Source organism: Penicillium paradoxum, assembly GCF_028828445.1.
Source record: "Penicillium paradoxum strain IBT 22861 chromosome Unknown utg000005l_segment0_segment0, whole genome shotgun sequence".
NCBI classification, from domain to species: Eukaryota; Fungi; Ascomycota; class Eurotiomycetes; order Eurotiales; family Aspergillaceae; genus Penicillium; species Penicillium paradoxum.
The window spans coordinates 3,388,071-3,404,048 of record NW_026643183.1 but is presented as its reverse complement, the minus strand read 5'-3'; the positions used below and the strand labels follow the sequence as shown (position 1 = coordinate 3,404,048).

At 50.3% G+C, this 15,978-nt stretch overlaps 3 protein-coding genes across 3 annotated transcripts; 1 reads left to right on the top strand and 2 right to left on the bottom strand.

Moving 5' to 3' along the window:
• Nucleotides 1–153: 153 nt before the first annotated feature.
• N7457_006230 (LEA domain protein) lies at nt 154–4,171 on the bottom strand (the record flags this gene model as incomplete). The annotated part of the gene is made up of 2 exons (XM_057177274.1): nt 154–678; nt 740–4,171. The coding sequence occupies 2 exons, from the start codon at nt 4,169–4,171 to the stop codon at nt 154–156; spliced, it is 3,957 nt and encodes a 1,318-aa protein (XP_057031576.1).
• Nucleotides 4,172–6,613: 2,442 nt separating this feature from the next.
• On the top strand, nt 6,614–10,604 carry N7457_006229 (uncharacterized protein; the record flags this gene model as incomplete). The annotated part of the gene is made up of 2 exons (XM_057177273.1): nt 6,614–9,483; nt 9,536–10,604. The coding sequence occupies 2 exons, from the start codon at nt 6,614–6,616 to the stop codon at nt 10,602–10,604; spliced, it is 3,939 nt and encodes a 1,312-aa protein (XP_057031575.1).
• Nucleotides 10,605–13,132: 2,528 nt separating this feature from the next.
• N7457_006228 (3-hydroxyacyl-CoA dehydrogenase family protein) lies at nt 13,133–14,290 on the bottom strand (the record flags this gene model as incomplete). Its single annotated transcript, XM_057177272.1, has 6 exons — nt 13,133–13,424; nt 13,479–13,605; nt 13,670–13,690; nt 13,743–13,908; nt 13,968–14,153; nt 14,213–14,290. The coding sequence occupies 6 exons, from the start codon at nt 14,288–14,290 to the stop codon at nt 13,133–13,135; spliced, it is 870 nt and encodes a 289-aa protein (XP_057031574.1).
• Between the last annotated feature and the right edge of the window lie 1,688 nt (nt 14,291–15,978).

Here is a 15,978-nt window from a genome sequence, read left to right as displayed (position 1 = left end):
TCTCGAGAAGTCAATCATAATGCATACAGGATATTATGAAAATACAAAAAACACCAAAGCCAAACCAATCAACGCTGGCAACATGAGCGAAACAGATAATATCACAAACGCACCGCCAACGAGAAGCTCAACCCGAATTCGTTCAGCAACTTTTCATTTCTTCCCGCCCAGGCCCAGAGCATCAGTCAAGCTGCCGAGACCAAGTCCATCAATCAACCTGTCCAATCCGAGACTGCCAAGCAGACCATTCAACAATCCACCAAGACCAAGACCATCAAGCAAACGACCAACCAATCCGAGCACACCATTGAGCAACAAGCCAACGGCAGCAATGATCTGGAAGAGTGGCTCAGAGAGCAGTCCCCAAAGAGGGTTCAGCTTCTTCTTGGCATGGGGCATGTCAGCAATGCGCTTCTTGCCGTTATCAATAGTCTTCATGACTGTCTCTGTGAGCTCCTTGATCAAGTCGGCAAGCTGATACTCCTCAGGCGTGGCATCACGAGAGGCAGCGCGCGCCTTGGCGGTCGCGGCGATGCGCCCGTCAGGGTCGAGTGCGCGGATGGCTCCATTGCACTCTTGCAGAATGCGGCCGCCTTCTTCGAGAAGCGGCTTGACAGTTTGAACGAGCTTCTCCTCATCAAGCTCTTCCTTCGGAGTGCGGTCGGCTTTCTCGCAGGCCTGGATTTGGGTTAGCGTTCCTGCTACAAAGGTTCAATATCAAAATCTGGATGAAACTTACCTCCTCGATCTGCTTGCAGACAGGCTTGACTCGGTCAAGAGTCTGCTTGAGGATGGACACCATCTTCTCGGCGAGCTGGCGGTCTGACTCGGCCTTTGCGGCTGCCTCCTGCTCTTCCGGGGTGGGACCCTCCTCTTCCTCCTCCTCGGGCTCGGGCTCAGGCTCAGGCTCGGGGATGTTCTCAAGCAATGTACACTCGCCGATCTTGTTGCCGTCGTTATCAACAACATAGCCGTTGTCGTCAACAGTCTTGCCAACCAGTGTGGCCAGGTTGCCCGCAGTCAGCTTGCCAATGAGGTTTCCGTCCGTATCGCGAACTTCTCCCTCCTTGGTGATCTTGCGGCCAGACATGGGGTTGACATCGCGCTTCTTTTCCTCGGGCTCCCAACGCTCAGCCTTGCCGATTGTGTTGCCGTTCTTGTCGACAACATCACCATCCTCATCGACCTTGCGGCCTAGAAGACGCTTCGCGTCGCCTTCGATCAAACGTCCGATGATCTTCTCGCCGTCCTGAACGACACCATCCTTGCCAATAACAGCGTTGTCGAAACCGTAGAATGGCCCTTCGGCCTTGCTCTGCTCGGCACCGGGAATCAGCTCGGCGCGGCCGATAATCTGCCCATTGTCACCCCAGATCTGGCCTTTGCCGTCAACCTTGCGTCCAGCAAGGCGCTTATCGCCTTCGACAATGCGTCCGACGACAGCACCAGTAGCAGGATCAACCACATTGCCAGACTTGTTGACAACCTTACCCTCAAGGATAGACAAGTCTTCCTCGGCGGGGGCCTCCTCCTCGGGGGGCTCATAGGGCTCAGCACGGCCCTTGACATTGCCGTACTTGTCGGTGATCTCGCCGTCCTCATCGACAGCACGACCACGAAGCTTCTTGGCATCACCTTCGACAAGCTTACCAACGATGGATCCTTCGTCATCCTCAACGAATCCATCCTTGGTCACAAACAGGCTCTCCATGCCAGCGAACGGACCTTCAGGCTTGCTCTCTAGTTCATCATCAGGAATGAGCTCAACACGACCGACAAGCTTCTTGCCGTCGTAGATCTCGCCATCCTCAATCTTCTTTCCAGCAAGCTCTTTGGGATTACCCTCGACGACACGGGCGATCGGGAATCCCTCGGGTCCGATGACGTAGCCAGCTTTGTTGCAGAAGCGGCCGTTGATAGCAGAGAAATCAGGTCCAGCCTCTTCCTCCTCGGGCTCTTCCTCCTCGGGTTCGAGACGCTCGGCACGACCAATAACGTTACCCTTTCGGTCGAGGATTTCACCATCCTCGTCAACGCCACGGCCGCTCAGTTTCTTCGCGTCACCTTCGACCAGGCGGCCGACTCGGTTGGAGTTCTCGTCTTCGACAAAGCCGTCTTCGCCGACGACAAGGCCTTCTAGACCGGAGAAGGGACCCTCCTCATCATCATCCTCTTCAACGGGGAGGGCCTTCGCTTTGCCGATCACGTTACCGCGGTTGTCCCAGAACTGGCCCTGGTCATCGAGGGTGGAGCCGAGTTTGGCCAGTTTCTTGGGATCACCTTCGATAAGTTCACCAACAGGCTTGCCGGTGGCTTTGTCGATGATGTAGCCACGCTTGTTGCAGACCATGCCCTCGAGAGTGCTGACGCTGGGGAGGCGTTGCTCGACATCATCGGCAGCATCCTCGGCTGTCTCCTGGGCGTCTTCCGCGGCGTCGCCGACATTCTCCTTGGCATTTTCAGCAGTATCCTGAGCCCCTTCGAGGCTATCGTCAAGATCATCCTGGGTGTCCCCAGCAGCCTCGCCGAGACTGTCTTTGGCCTCTTCGGCTTTGTCTTTAGTGCCCTCGAGGTTGTCGTCAAGATCATCCTGGGCGTTTTCAGCAGGGTCCCCGACAGTGTCTTTTGCCTCTTCGGCTTTGTCTTTGGCGCCCTCAAGGTCGTCGTCAAGATCATCCTGGGCGTCTTCAACAGGGTCCCCGACAGTGTCTTTTGCCTCTTCGGCTTTGTCTTTGGCGCCCTCAAGGTCGTCGTCAAGATCATCCTGGGCGTCTTCAACAGGATCCCCGACAGTGTCTTTGGCCTCTTCGGCTTTGTCTTTGCCGCCCTTAAGGTTGTCGTCAAGGTCATCCTGGGCGTCTTCGGCGGTGTTGTCGACTGAGTCCTTGGCATCTCCTGTGGTATCCTCGACGCCTTCGGTCATCTTTTCGGTATTGCCCTTGGCGCCTTCAACATTGTCTTCGAGGTTAATTTTGCTGTCTTTAGCGGTGTGCTTGGCATCGTCGACCTCATCGGTGGCGTCTTCGGCATCAGAGGCAGCATCTTGTCCGGTAGACTTGGCCTGGTCGACAGTTCCTTCCACATCGGAGACATCGTCCTCCACCTCATCAGCGACACCATTGACGGTGCTCTTAGCCTGAACGGTTGAAAGACCATCATCAGCATCTTCATACTGATCCTCGACATCATCCTTGGCGTCGTCAACTTTCTCAGTGACATCACCAGCGGTCTCCCCAATGGCCTTCTTTTGCTCCTCAACAGGAATCAAGTCGACACGGCCAATGGCATCCCCTTCTTCATCGACGATCTCACCATCATCGTTGAGGGTATACCCAATAAGATCTTCTGGGTCACCTTCAACAATGCGGCCAACAATTTGACCAGCAGCGTCCTTAATAACACCGCCATCAGACACAGGGAGACCTTCAAGCTGAGCGATATCCGTAACGGGATTATCGACATCAACGTTGCCGACGTTAGATTGGGCTTCGTCGGCGGCACCTTTAGCCTGGTCGGCGACCTCATGCAGGATATCGACGCGACCAATCAGGTCGCCGTCCTCATCGACAATCTCCCCGTCATCGCCGACAATCTGTCCAACGAGATCTTCAGGATCTCCCTCCACAACCTTGCCAATGGGGTTTCCATCCTGGCCCATGATATTTCCACCCTCGGCGATCTCAAGCCCCTTCAATGCAGAGAGGTCGAGCGGCACAGGCAGCTTATCGGTAGCAGTCTTGGTAGCAGACTTAGCCCCATCCTGAACGGTTTCCGAGGTCTGTTGAGCACTCTCCTTGGTCTGGCCAGCAAGGCCCTTAGCCTTACCAGCGACACCGGATGCAGCACGACCGAGAGGGGCAGCGGAGCCGGAGGCGGATGGAGCCTGGGAGGCAGCGTCGTCGGGTGGGGAGATTGGGCGGCGCTGCTCGGATCTCTTCTTCGATTTCGGAGAGGGGGTCTCTGGGATTGACTGTTCTTCGATATCGTCTTCGATTGGCTCAGGGGTCTTTTGGGAAAGTTTGCGAGATGTGACCTTCCTTGTGGACTTGGGGCTTGCTGGGGCGCTGGGCTTGCTGGCTGCGCTGGACCCAGACCCTTTGCGGGCTTTGGCGGGGGTTCCGGCCTTGGAGCCCAACTTTGGGGGTGCTCTGCTCACGGCCGGGGAGGACATTGTGGTTTTGGTTTGCGTTCGTTGGTTTGGATGTTGTGTGTTGAGATGAAATCAAAGTTTGTTTGAATTGCAAATTGGGAATCAATGCGCCTGGTTTCGTCAAAAGTTGCGACGTATACTTCGTAAACACGTATGTCAATGAAATGATATTGTACAAGTCCCGGTGATAGACTGAGGTCCGGGATTAGGGTAGGTAGGTGGTAGGTAGTTTCTAGATAGAAATAACACAAGTTTGAATAATAAAAGTAATAATCTCGGGAACTTCCAGAGGGGTTCGAGGGTTCAAGCTTTTATATGAGTAGTTCAGAGATTCTGATATCATCGAAGCAGTCCACCATCATAACGCTCTATATAGGGATCGTAACCAGGCACGATGCCGGTAGAGACCACTACGTCATAGTCCATTGATATCATAAGAGCTTTTTGGCCATTATCATTTTGGCTTCTGATCCCTGCTTGGGTGGATCGTCATAGAGTTAATCTATACAACGTAGGGTGCATGGTGCAGTGGCTGGAGTATGGTAGGGCGGCTAGCAGCATCATCGGCATCATGGAGTGGATCAATTAGATGGCCCCTCGGGTGGAGGTATATCTGGGAAATTGTTGATCCAAAGAGTCTTGCATGATGGACACGCAAATCAGAGTGCCAGGACTGGGATTGTTGAGACGAATGTGGCTACTTTGGGATGTAGCAAGAAGGTGGAATTGGATCTCTGTGCTGCTTATACAATCTACATAGAATGGATCTGGACTGTAACACACGGGGACACCGATATTCTGCAAATGAGACGCCCATTGCTCGAGCTGCTGATGTTATAGATGCCTGGTGCACAAATGACGGCATCTTCTTCACGATCTAATAGCGCCTTCATGTTCCTGTCCTGGTGTACACGCGTCGAATCCCTATGTTATACATTGCAGACTATTCACAATGCTAAGAGAATCGTTACTGGCCAGATGTCAAAGTATGTGATCCATGGATGCTCTCCGAAGCCACGCTACGTCAAACGTGGGAAAAGGTGGGTTCACGAATCAGATCTATCAAAAGACCATAAATCACAGTTTTCACTGTCAATTTGCCTCCACGGGCTGTTATTTCCTGTCAGGCCCGGAAAATAGAAGACAAAAAGGATTCGCCAGCCCTAGACTTGCAGCATCCAATGCAAGTTGAATCATCATTACATCAGGGTTTATATGAAACCTCTTGAACAGTGTGACAATATAACAACCTAATATATGTTTGTTTCTCCACATAAGCAGCGGATACCTCGTAGCATATGCGCTATACATCTTGTTCGACTACTATATGTTTACACGAATGACGCTTTTCACGAACCACCTACGATATCTGTGTAACTATCTGGGTATTCAGGAAAACCCGCAAGAACTATGAGAACATGTAAAACAGGCTCACAGTTGGGAGTAGGTCCCTGTCAGACGGAGAGGTACGAGCGCAAGGCCCTGGAGTCTCGGCCGCATGAGATCATTTTAATCTATTTGGGTGGAGAGTTCAGCCACACAGGTCATGATTCCGATATCATGGTCTGAATTCAAGGTATTGCCTCGAGAATGTTACATTATGATATTCTTGAATGTCTACCTCAGAGTAGAATGGAATTGCAGTTGCCTACACCGTTGTACATTGTAGGTTGTAGGTTGTACGATATAGTCCGCCGTTAGACGTGAAACGGGAAATTCTCCGACTTCCGAAATCAAGATTCGCCTCCACGCCTTAGTGTCTGTGCGCAAGTGTCTCTTTTTTTTGCTTCTTCACATTATATTATAGAGGCAAGAGGGAAAGCTAATAGGTGGTTTTACTACATATTCCAGGAATGAAATTCTTATTAATGTATGTCAATAACATTAATCGAAGGATATTTCTTCGATATAAATACATACTTTGGAGGATTTTGAACTATATATCGAGAGAATTTGGACGCGTTGCCAACTGTCCAGATAAGCCATCGGTAGATTGTTTCAGCCATGAATTCAAAGAATTTGGCTCTTGTTTTGAGATATATTGCTAGGGAACACTGATTAGGATTTTCTGACCTGCATTGATACATGCATTCAGTTTCAATTGAAATCTCATTTGTTGCCGAATATGCCTGGCTTCGGACCGCTCTCGACACCGGTTGAGCAGTTGCAAAGGCCTAGGCTCTTCGCGAAAGACAGTCGCAGGCATTAGGTTTCTACTTTCTGCCTAAGGCATTTAACACATGCAAATGCTGCAAACCCCTTAAGGTGGCGATAAGATAAGGTCACGTGTGGGCCGAGCAACGCGAGGAACGCGCATCGCGTTGAGATTATACGCCCTTGAACCCGGCGTCCACTTGAATTTGTTCCGGCCTTGGAAGTCTCAGACCGGCCCACTGGATTGATTGAACACATTATGAACATATTTCCCCGATAACTACCTTAATTTACGAAAATACTCACAATATGTCCTCTCCATCTACACCACGGTCGACGCGCTCCGCGTCGCCCGCGGGCGGTTCGCCGAACATTATTACACCCGGCCAGAAGATCAAGGCCATTATGGCTCAATTCGATAGCGATTCAGAAGAGGACACCCAAGTCGCGAAATCAGCAAGTGCTGTATCCAAACTGAATCTCGGTCGTGATGCAGCCTTGACCACTAAGACACGCGAGAATGCCCCATCCCACGATTCAGAAGACGACTCAGACAGTGCGGATGAGGTTATCCGACCCAAAGGTCGAATGGCCGCTAGGCTGCAGGGCAATGTCAAATCAGCTGAATCTAAGGATGGAGATTCTGCATTTGCTCGCGTGTCCAAAGCCCTCCGGTCGGAGAGAGAGGAGGCAGAGAAGCCTCAGCAGACAGAAGCTGAACCCACACCCAATGACGAGTCTAGTGATGATGACCTACCTACGGCTGGCCGCAGAAAAATGAACAACACTACTTCCGACTCGCCGAAATCCGATAACAGATCTAGCCAAACCCCGTCCCGTTCAAGAGCAGACTCTCCACTTTTCGTATCCTCTCCAGGCGAGCCGAACGAGAATACAGACAATGAAATGCAAGATGCGGAAAGTGATACCGCCGAGAAGCCCAAAGGAAATGCCCGTTTCATGGCTCTTGTCGCTCAAAAGCGCAAAGAGCGCGAGGAGCGAGAGAAAGCCGATGAAGAGAAGAAGGCCGCCAGAAGAGCTCAGATGCAGCAATTCAGCTCAGAAATGCTCTCGGGCGAGGAAAGCGGTGCTGAAGATCCGCATATTGCAAGCAAGCTTTCACAAAAGCCTCGTCAACCACGGAAAGCCAGCAAGAAGGCGCTGGAAGAGATGCGACAAGAGACACAGCGAATGAGTCGCAATATGCAGCTTGCCCACCAGGCCAAGACAAAGAAGAAGATTACCAAGGAAAGCCTCTTCGCCCGATTCAACTTCATGCAACCCGATTCACCTGCCGAACAGCCCGCAGCAAATGTATCGTCAACAGTCGGCTCACAAAATTCGTCCGAAGGAGAACCACGCACCCAAACCAAAGATACCCCGCATACTTCTCCTGTTCTCGGACAAGCTGATATCCCCAAGCCAAATACTGCTTCCGAGAAGCAAGTGGCTGATGTAGATATGGACATGGATGACGATGGCGATGACCTGATTGATCCTACAGATCTCCTAGCCCCAAAAGAGAGCACTGACGTGTCCAATTGGCCTGCAGTTGAGGATGACCCGACTCCTGTACCCGAGCCTAAGAGCGAGAGTGCAAAATCAAAGAAAGTCCATCGTCCATTGACTCAACCAGCTATCCGGGTTCTGCTCTCCAGACAACAGGTTGCTGCGCATCAGAGAAGCTCAGATGACTCAGATAGCGATCTTGAGGTCGTCACCTCTCCTGGAAAGTGCCGTCGAATCGCAGCGTTTGAAAACCTCCCCTCTAGACAAATGCAGGAGGATCCCGCTATGACCAAGCTCAAGGCGTTGGCCCACCTCACATCTCCCAGTCGCAAAATGGCGTCTATGAACTCTGCAGAGCTCTCTGCGGATCTATTGTGGCGGGCTCGGCAGCAGGCTGCGAAAGAACGCCGGGAGCGCATCGAAGAGCTGAGGGCCAAGGGAGTTGTCATTGAAACAGCCGAAGAGCGTGCAGCAATGGAGGACGACATGGAAAACCTTGTTGATAAAGCACGCAAAGAGGCAGATGAGATCCGCCGACTGGAGAAAGCTGCTAGGAAGAAAAGCAACGGCGATGAAGACGACGACGAGGATCAAGACTTCGAGCTTTCCGGCTCTGATCAGGAGGGCTATGGTGAAGGCGACGACGAAGACGATGAAGAGGAGGAGGAAGACGAAGAACGAGTCGACAGGGATGGGGACTTGGTCGAAAATGAGGCTGATGAGGACGATGATTCGGCTGATGACGAGAGTGAAGCCGCCCCTTCAGATGCAGAGGAAGAAGTCCCTGCTCCGCGACGAAAGCGACCAACTCGAGTGGTTAGTGACGACGAAGATGAAGATCAACCGCAACCACCCTCAACGCCCATGAGAGCATCGAGCTTTGTTCCACAGTCGGCCGAACGACCCAAATTCCCCGGGATGGGAACGCCGGGCGATATGTCCTTAGGTCTTACCCAAGCATTTGCCTCCACATTGGATGAAAATGGCGTGGGAAGCCAACTGGGGTCTTCCACAATTCCTTTCTCTCTCCCCGATCCTGGTCGTCCTGTTCCTCAACTTCGCAAAGAAGATTCAGAGGTCCTTGTCCCAGATAGTCAGCCCCAGCCTAATGAGAAGGACTTCATGGAGGTCTGCACGCAGAGTGTTACTCGAGTATCCGAGTCGCCTGCCCCATACGCCTTCTCGGAGTACTCCCAGTCGGAACTCCCCGATCCAACCCAAGATGAGGGCTTTGTCTTCTCACCATTCGATCCTGCCAAGAGGTTCAGGGACACCCCGCCAATGTCTACTGTCGATACCGTCCTTGTGGGCAAAGCCCAGTCGCCCGTCGCTGACCGCAGACGCAAGATGCTACGGAGAGGACGTGCACTTGAACTTAGCCAAGTTGAGGAGGATGATAATGAGGGTGACTTTGAAATCAATGCCAACGCCTTCAATGTCATGAAGAAGGCCAAGGCCGCGAAGAAGAACCCAGCCCCACAATATAACAAGCAAAACAGCAAAGCGAAGGACATTGTTGACGAGGCCGCCGAAGAATCCGAGGATGAATATGCCGGCCTTGGAGGCAATAGCGACGAGAGTGATGGTGAAGAAAATGCCATCGATCGCCAGATGATCAATGACAACAGTGGCGAGGTGGTTGATGAGAAGCAACTCGCTGCACTCAATGCGTATGTTCAAACTTGGTTTATCTTGAATGTCATAATGCTAATATATCCACAGTGTCCACGATCGCAACCGCGATGAGAAAGATGTCGCCAAGCTCATGAGAGACATCACTACTGGAGCCCTTCGTCGTCGCAAGAATGCAGATGATGACTTTGATCTCGACGATTCAGACGATGAGCACATCGCACGTCGTCGCGAGAAGCAACGCGAGTTCGCTAAAATGCGTCGCGCTCTCCTTGCAGACGAGAAAATCGGCGAGATTGCAGAGAACCCTAAGAAGGCAGCTTTCTTCAAGGCTGTCGAAGATCGAGAAATGGATGATGACTTCAACCTCGATTTCCTCGAAGAAGAAGAGGGTGGCTCCAACGGAGAAGCTTCACAAGATGCTGTCCAACAGGAACAGTCAAACGATACGGACGACGTTCAGAAACGCAAGCGTCCCCTCGAACCATCAGCTGAAGATGCTGCCAACCGTCCCCCACCACACCTCCGTCGCACTCGTACCAGTGCTATGTCCAAGAAGCCAGCCACTCTAGCCGAGATTCGTGAAACACTCTCCTTCCTCACCGAAACCCCCGAATACGAATCGTTCCAAGACGACGCTTCTCTCGATGAGGACGAACAGGATCAAGAAGAGCAAGAAGAATCCGGCGCGGAATCTTTCCAAGACGAGGACGAGCAACCCCAACCAGACACCACCTTCGCCAAACCTAGTAACCCCCGACGCACACGTGGAGTTGTTGTCGACCGTCTCGCCCTTCTCCGCCGAGCATCTTCGAACTCCGCCACATCAACCACTGGCTCTGCAAACTCCAAGCTCGCCTTCTACAATGGCGGCGGCAGCGAAGGCCCTATCGGTTTCCGCCCTCCACAGCTCCTGCGTCGTGTTACCACTGGTTCTTCATCGTCTAGTAGTTCGAGCACTTCTAGCCGCGTTTCCAAAGCTGCAGCGTCCGGTCCGAAGAAGGGCGGTGCTGTCAACTCGTATACTGCTGCGCGTGAGCGCGAACGTGAGAAGGAACTCCGTATCAAGCAGCGCAGCAGTGGATCCAATATCTCAAAGTTGCTGGGGAAGCACACTGGTGGCGGATTGGGTGCGTTGGATAAGGGTCAGTGGGATTGAGTGGGTGGTTGAAGATACTTTCATTGTTGTGCTTTGTGCATGGGCTTGGAGTTGTTGTTTTAATGTTTTGATACGATGGGATAGGATATGATTCCCCGGTGTCGGGTCAAATAGGTCGGTACCTTGGAAATTAGGCGTATTGTTGATGATGAATCCACTAAATATTCAAACGTTTCGATTGTTCACTTTGCGTAGTGACTCGTAGGACCATGGGAAGTCGACGTTGTACTTCTTCTAGGCTGCAGTGACTGGGAACTCTGGCGTTTGACTCGCTCATTTGACTGCCGAGGTTTCCTTTTCTCGCTTCTTCTCCTCAGATCCCCCTCATACCTCATCGCCTCCCACCGATTGGACCGCGCAAGAAAAAGCTTGATGAAAGCACGCTGCCCTACGTGCAGCAGCTCTGTCTTACAATATGGTGCCAGAAGAAGCTAAGGAGTCGAACATAATGATCCCACAACATTCACAACACATGACAAGGAGGAGACACGACAGATCGCCTCACACCAGGGTACATAGCCACGACGACGTAACCACCTCGTGAGATACCATATGCCTGCCTGGCGAACAAGAGGAAGAATTCATCCGACGAGCGGGAAAGTGTTGTGAAATCTCAAAAATGTGAGGCTCATGCATGACGCCGCCACCATGTCCTTTCGCCTGTCACATCAGACGTTCTATACACGCTGTTAACTTGGGAGTTCGATTCCGAGGGGAAACATCCGTGATTGTGCCTTCCAATGAGCCCAGTAACTATCCGATAAAACGGCATCTTGACACTGCCAGTTTTCAACACTTCCTGGCGGCTGCTAAAGTACGAATACCTGGAAAGCCCAACGCTATCAAAGGGAGGATACGGATATTGCCATGTGAATCGGGTCATCGGTTTGCAACGTGAGACTCCTGAGACAGTCGCAGAAGACCAACGATTTCAATCAGCCTTAGCAACTCCACAACGATGCCCATGTCCAAGGTCTCTTTGTCTGTCTTGTCTCCCCTGTGATCTTGCACCACCTTCTATCACCTTACTACATATTTGACGATGGCTACGAACGCCACCCAACAATGTTAAATTGGGGAAATACTCAATTCATGTGAGTCCATCTGAATGAAAACCACGGAAAACATGAGACTGATAATCTTAGACTTGGTCTTGCAGGTCGCAGGTGGGCTCAACTACGATGCAAAAGCTGACCTCACCTACGACCCACCCCAAAAGTGGGGCAAAATTAATTAGATTACAATCACATGACAGGAAGCATGTAATATTATGTATGAAGTAATTAATTCCTAAGCCAGAGTGATTAGTAATAGGTTCTTAACCTATTACCCCTATGGACTTCCGTTATGATCTTTCATTTGATCATGATATGCATAGAGGTCCTACCACTGCCTACTGTTTTAGAGCTCGGGTGTATAAGGCAACCTAGTAATATCCTTAATGCATTATGAATGAATGTATCTTTACTAATTATAGTGAATAATAGGTGTAAGATAGATAGGGTTAATGCATTACGAATGCATTTAATTTTACTAACTATGATAAAACAATAAGTATAAGGTAGATAGGGTTAATGTATTACGAATGCATTTAATTTTACCATAATATTATTTTCTTCGTCACATCAATACTGCTTACAAATGTTTTCCGAGTAGACCTCAACTACGGATCCACCGGAAGTGGCTCGAAAGTAGATCATAGATGAGCTCAGCTTTTACGTCGTAGTTGAGCCCACCTACCCACTGTTGTCTTGCCATTAGAACTTGAAGCTCCGCTCGTAGTGTAGTTAAATTCTTATTCTCTCTCGTCTTGCCACCAACCGATGCCTTTTTCTCATACTGGAGTTTCCAACAAAAATACTTCAAGTCACTGAATCAGATTCAAAAAGCAAAAAGAAATGTGCATCATCCGTGAATCGAACACGGGCCTCGTCGATGGCAACGACGAATTCTACCACTAGACCAATGATGCTGTGGGACCAGGTGGATCAGATCGCTGATTCGCTGGTGATGGCAGTGATCTTCGTTATTAGGAATAAGACTCGTTCCCAACACATGGAATGCATATATCGACCGCCGAACAGGACCTCCAAGGGACCTTGCAGCAACACGAGTGACACTCCCCCCATTGAGACAGAAGAACCAAACCAAGCTTGTAGTCAGTGTCAATATTGTCATGAAAACCCAATATATCAAAACCCAATATATCCAGAAATCTTTCGATACTGCTAGTCTTTCGATATGCGCCCATGTTCGCTGAACGCTAATGCATGAGATGCCGCGATTGTGATTCGAAGGAATGTCGGTAACATGTCAGCGCTAGCAGAAAATACGCTACTGGCTTACCTGGCTGCAGGATGTGCACGTCAACTTTGCGCTAAAGAGATCTAATCTGTCATTGGCTAAGACATGTTGAAACGCGAGTTATCTCTGGAATATATGAGCATAGAAATAGTTTGTTTTCTTTAAAGAGCGCTCAATACTATGTGGATACAGTCATGATTTCAATATATATTCAATCAGGATATTCACTTCTTCTCCTGATCATAGCCGTAGAAGCCTTGGCCATTCTTGACGCCCAGGCTTCCACCCTGGATCATCTTCTTAAGGTATTCGCGCGGCTCAGTGGGAAGTCCAGTGCGGGCATCCGCGTAGTGGTTCTCAATGTCCAACACAACGTCCAAACCGACGACGTCCATCTGCTCACATGGACCCTTGGGGGTCTTCAGGACGTCCTTGAAGATAGCATCGATCTCACTGGGTGAGGCAACACCCTCGGACAATGCGAGGAGAGTCTCTCGTTTGATAGCAGCCCAGATTCTGGGAATATAGATAAGTATCACTGCCTGGTAGCAGAAAACGCGAATAACTTACCGGTTGTAAATGTAGCCGATGGAGTCTTGCTTGACATGGAAGGGGGAGAATCCGTGCTCTTTGCACTGCGCCAACACGAGCTCAACTAGGGCGGGATCGCTATCCTTGTGGCCCATAATTTCAATCGCTGGGGTTTGAGTTAGTATATAAAAAAAGAGATGGTTGAAATTGAAAATCGGGACAAAAATTACCTGAAGTCTCGGGAGGCCAGTCTGTTGCAACCTGTTAGCAAAACATTCCATAAAGCACGAGACGATGACATACAGCAGTGTGCGCTCATAACTCTCTTCTTGCTCTTCAAGGTCAAACTCTCAATGATTTCAAAGATTCCGTAACTGCTGGAGTTCGAAGCAATGATAGTGCCTTCAGGGGCGAGATCGTCAAGCTGGGTGATGATCTTCTGCTTCAACTTCAAGTTCTCAGGAACACACTGTTTGCGGGGGTTGTCAATAATTTGGTCGCGAGGGCGACGGGGTCATTGGGTCATACCTCAACAACGAGCCACGCATCCTGCAGCGTAGACTGCAGCTGATCGGGGTGGGAAGTCTCAATCTTTCCCCAGTTGCCATCGTGATCCTTTGTATCGGCACGAAGTTGATCCACGTACTTCAGACCATCTTGGAGCTGTTGTTCTTGGAGATCTACCAGACGGACAGTACCACCGCGGCTTGACCACTTCAAGAAGTTAGTATTGACGACTGGCCTGAATTAGGCGATTTGATATCACCACTCACCATGTGCGCCAGACGTCTACCTTGAGTTCCAGCTCCAAGGATCACAACAGATCCCTGTGGCTTTTGAATTTCTGCCATCTTGAATGTTGAGGGCGAGTGGGTCCTCTGTGTGGGGTTGCAAATCTGCTGGGATGAATGTGCGAAGAAAGAAAGCTGGATGTGTTCGCGAATCCGTGAAAGGTAATCTCACAATTCGAGAAGATCGGAGTTCGAGGCGCATCTCGGGTTTTAAAGCGCGGGTTTGCTTCCGCGCGTGTCCGCCGGCAATTGTCCAGTCTGCGGGGAGCAAGAATGGTGATTGGTCGATTGTAGATCTGAGGCATTTAAGTGGGCGGGACCGACTATTTTGAGCATTCGCGATGGATGTCGCATTGGATGGTGCCGGGCTGCCTGGCTTCTATGGAGGCGTAGAGAATGTTTCCTAATACGGTAGTATTGAGGGTCACGAAGAGAGAGGGGGAGAAAGAAGAGGAGTGGGTTCTCTCTCACTACAAAGACAGAGGCATTGTATGTAACTTAGGGAGGTAAAAAGCATATATGTGAACATCAGTCCCATCCATCTGCTCAAGAGCGCAGTCCGAGGAGCCTGAACAATCAATTGAGCAAGCGCCAAGTGGGTATCTCAACCAAGACGAACATAGGGGTTGTGTTCCTTCTGATTGAGTAGGCGTGGTTTGCTACATCTTTAAGCTAATATTGTACACGTATAGTAGTTAGCTTCGGGTCTTAGAGCACACGCTAAATTCTGAACAGATATTGCATAATCTTTAATCTCACATTTACCTAGATGACAGCAAAAGAAACCGAAAGAAAACAATCAGAGGCAAAACAAAAGCCAGATGACGAAATCTTCAGTCCTAGATAGGCAATTTATCAGCCGCCTCACAATTCCCATGCACGTTGCTCTAGTAAAGCCGAAGATAATGGAGCCGCGATATCCGGGTAAACGCCACTGCCCGTTTAGGCAACTGGTTCCTCAAGGGGCACAGCAACACTTGGAGGGGCTATCTCCTAGAAGCCATCTAATTTCGAGATCAATGCTCTTTCAAGGATGAGATTTTGTTGACCTATAATCCTACCATTTACTACCCTGTAATCCGTGGGCTGAATGTGAGAGCCCGGGCATTGCACCCAGATATGTGTGGGTCTTTCTGGCGATCTTCGTCGAGGCGATTGGCTGAAGGGGGTCATTCCACCTTGCGCTAGTCCATATTGGGCAGGGACAACAAAAGCTTAGCGTCACGGGCTTGTGACGTCATTGCCTCAAATTGAACTAAGCCTCTAATAGCTTCCTACCCTCTTTCTATCTCCATGTTTCCTTCCCCTCTCTGTCTGTTTCCAGCTATCCAGTGAATAGCGACAGTTTTCGCTTTTTCTTCCGTATCTTTCTAGCTTCCTTAGGAAAGGGATCTCAAAATCCCCGTCGCCCGTGGCAGAATGGCCATACTTTTGTATCCCAGCTCTCAGGGTACTTTGACCACGCATCATCACTGGGCCATAATACACCAGCATCATGACCATACGTTGGCCTGGCCCATCGATGAGTTGATATGAGGCAAGCACTTTTACCAGACGGTGGAGCTAGATGAGATAGCTCGACAGCAAGGACAAGCAGAACAGCGGTTCCGGACGGCGCTAGACAATCTCCGAGTCAACAAGGTGACGATAGACAACTGGCGCCTAATCACCGGGCGATTCTGTTCGATATTTGCTCCAACAGAGGTAGCACGCTTCAGCATTACATACCTACCCTATTACCACCTTCC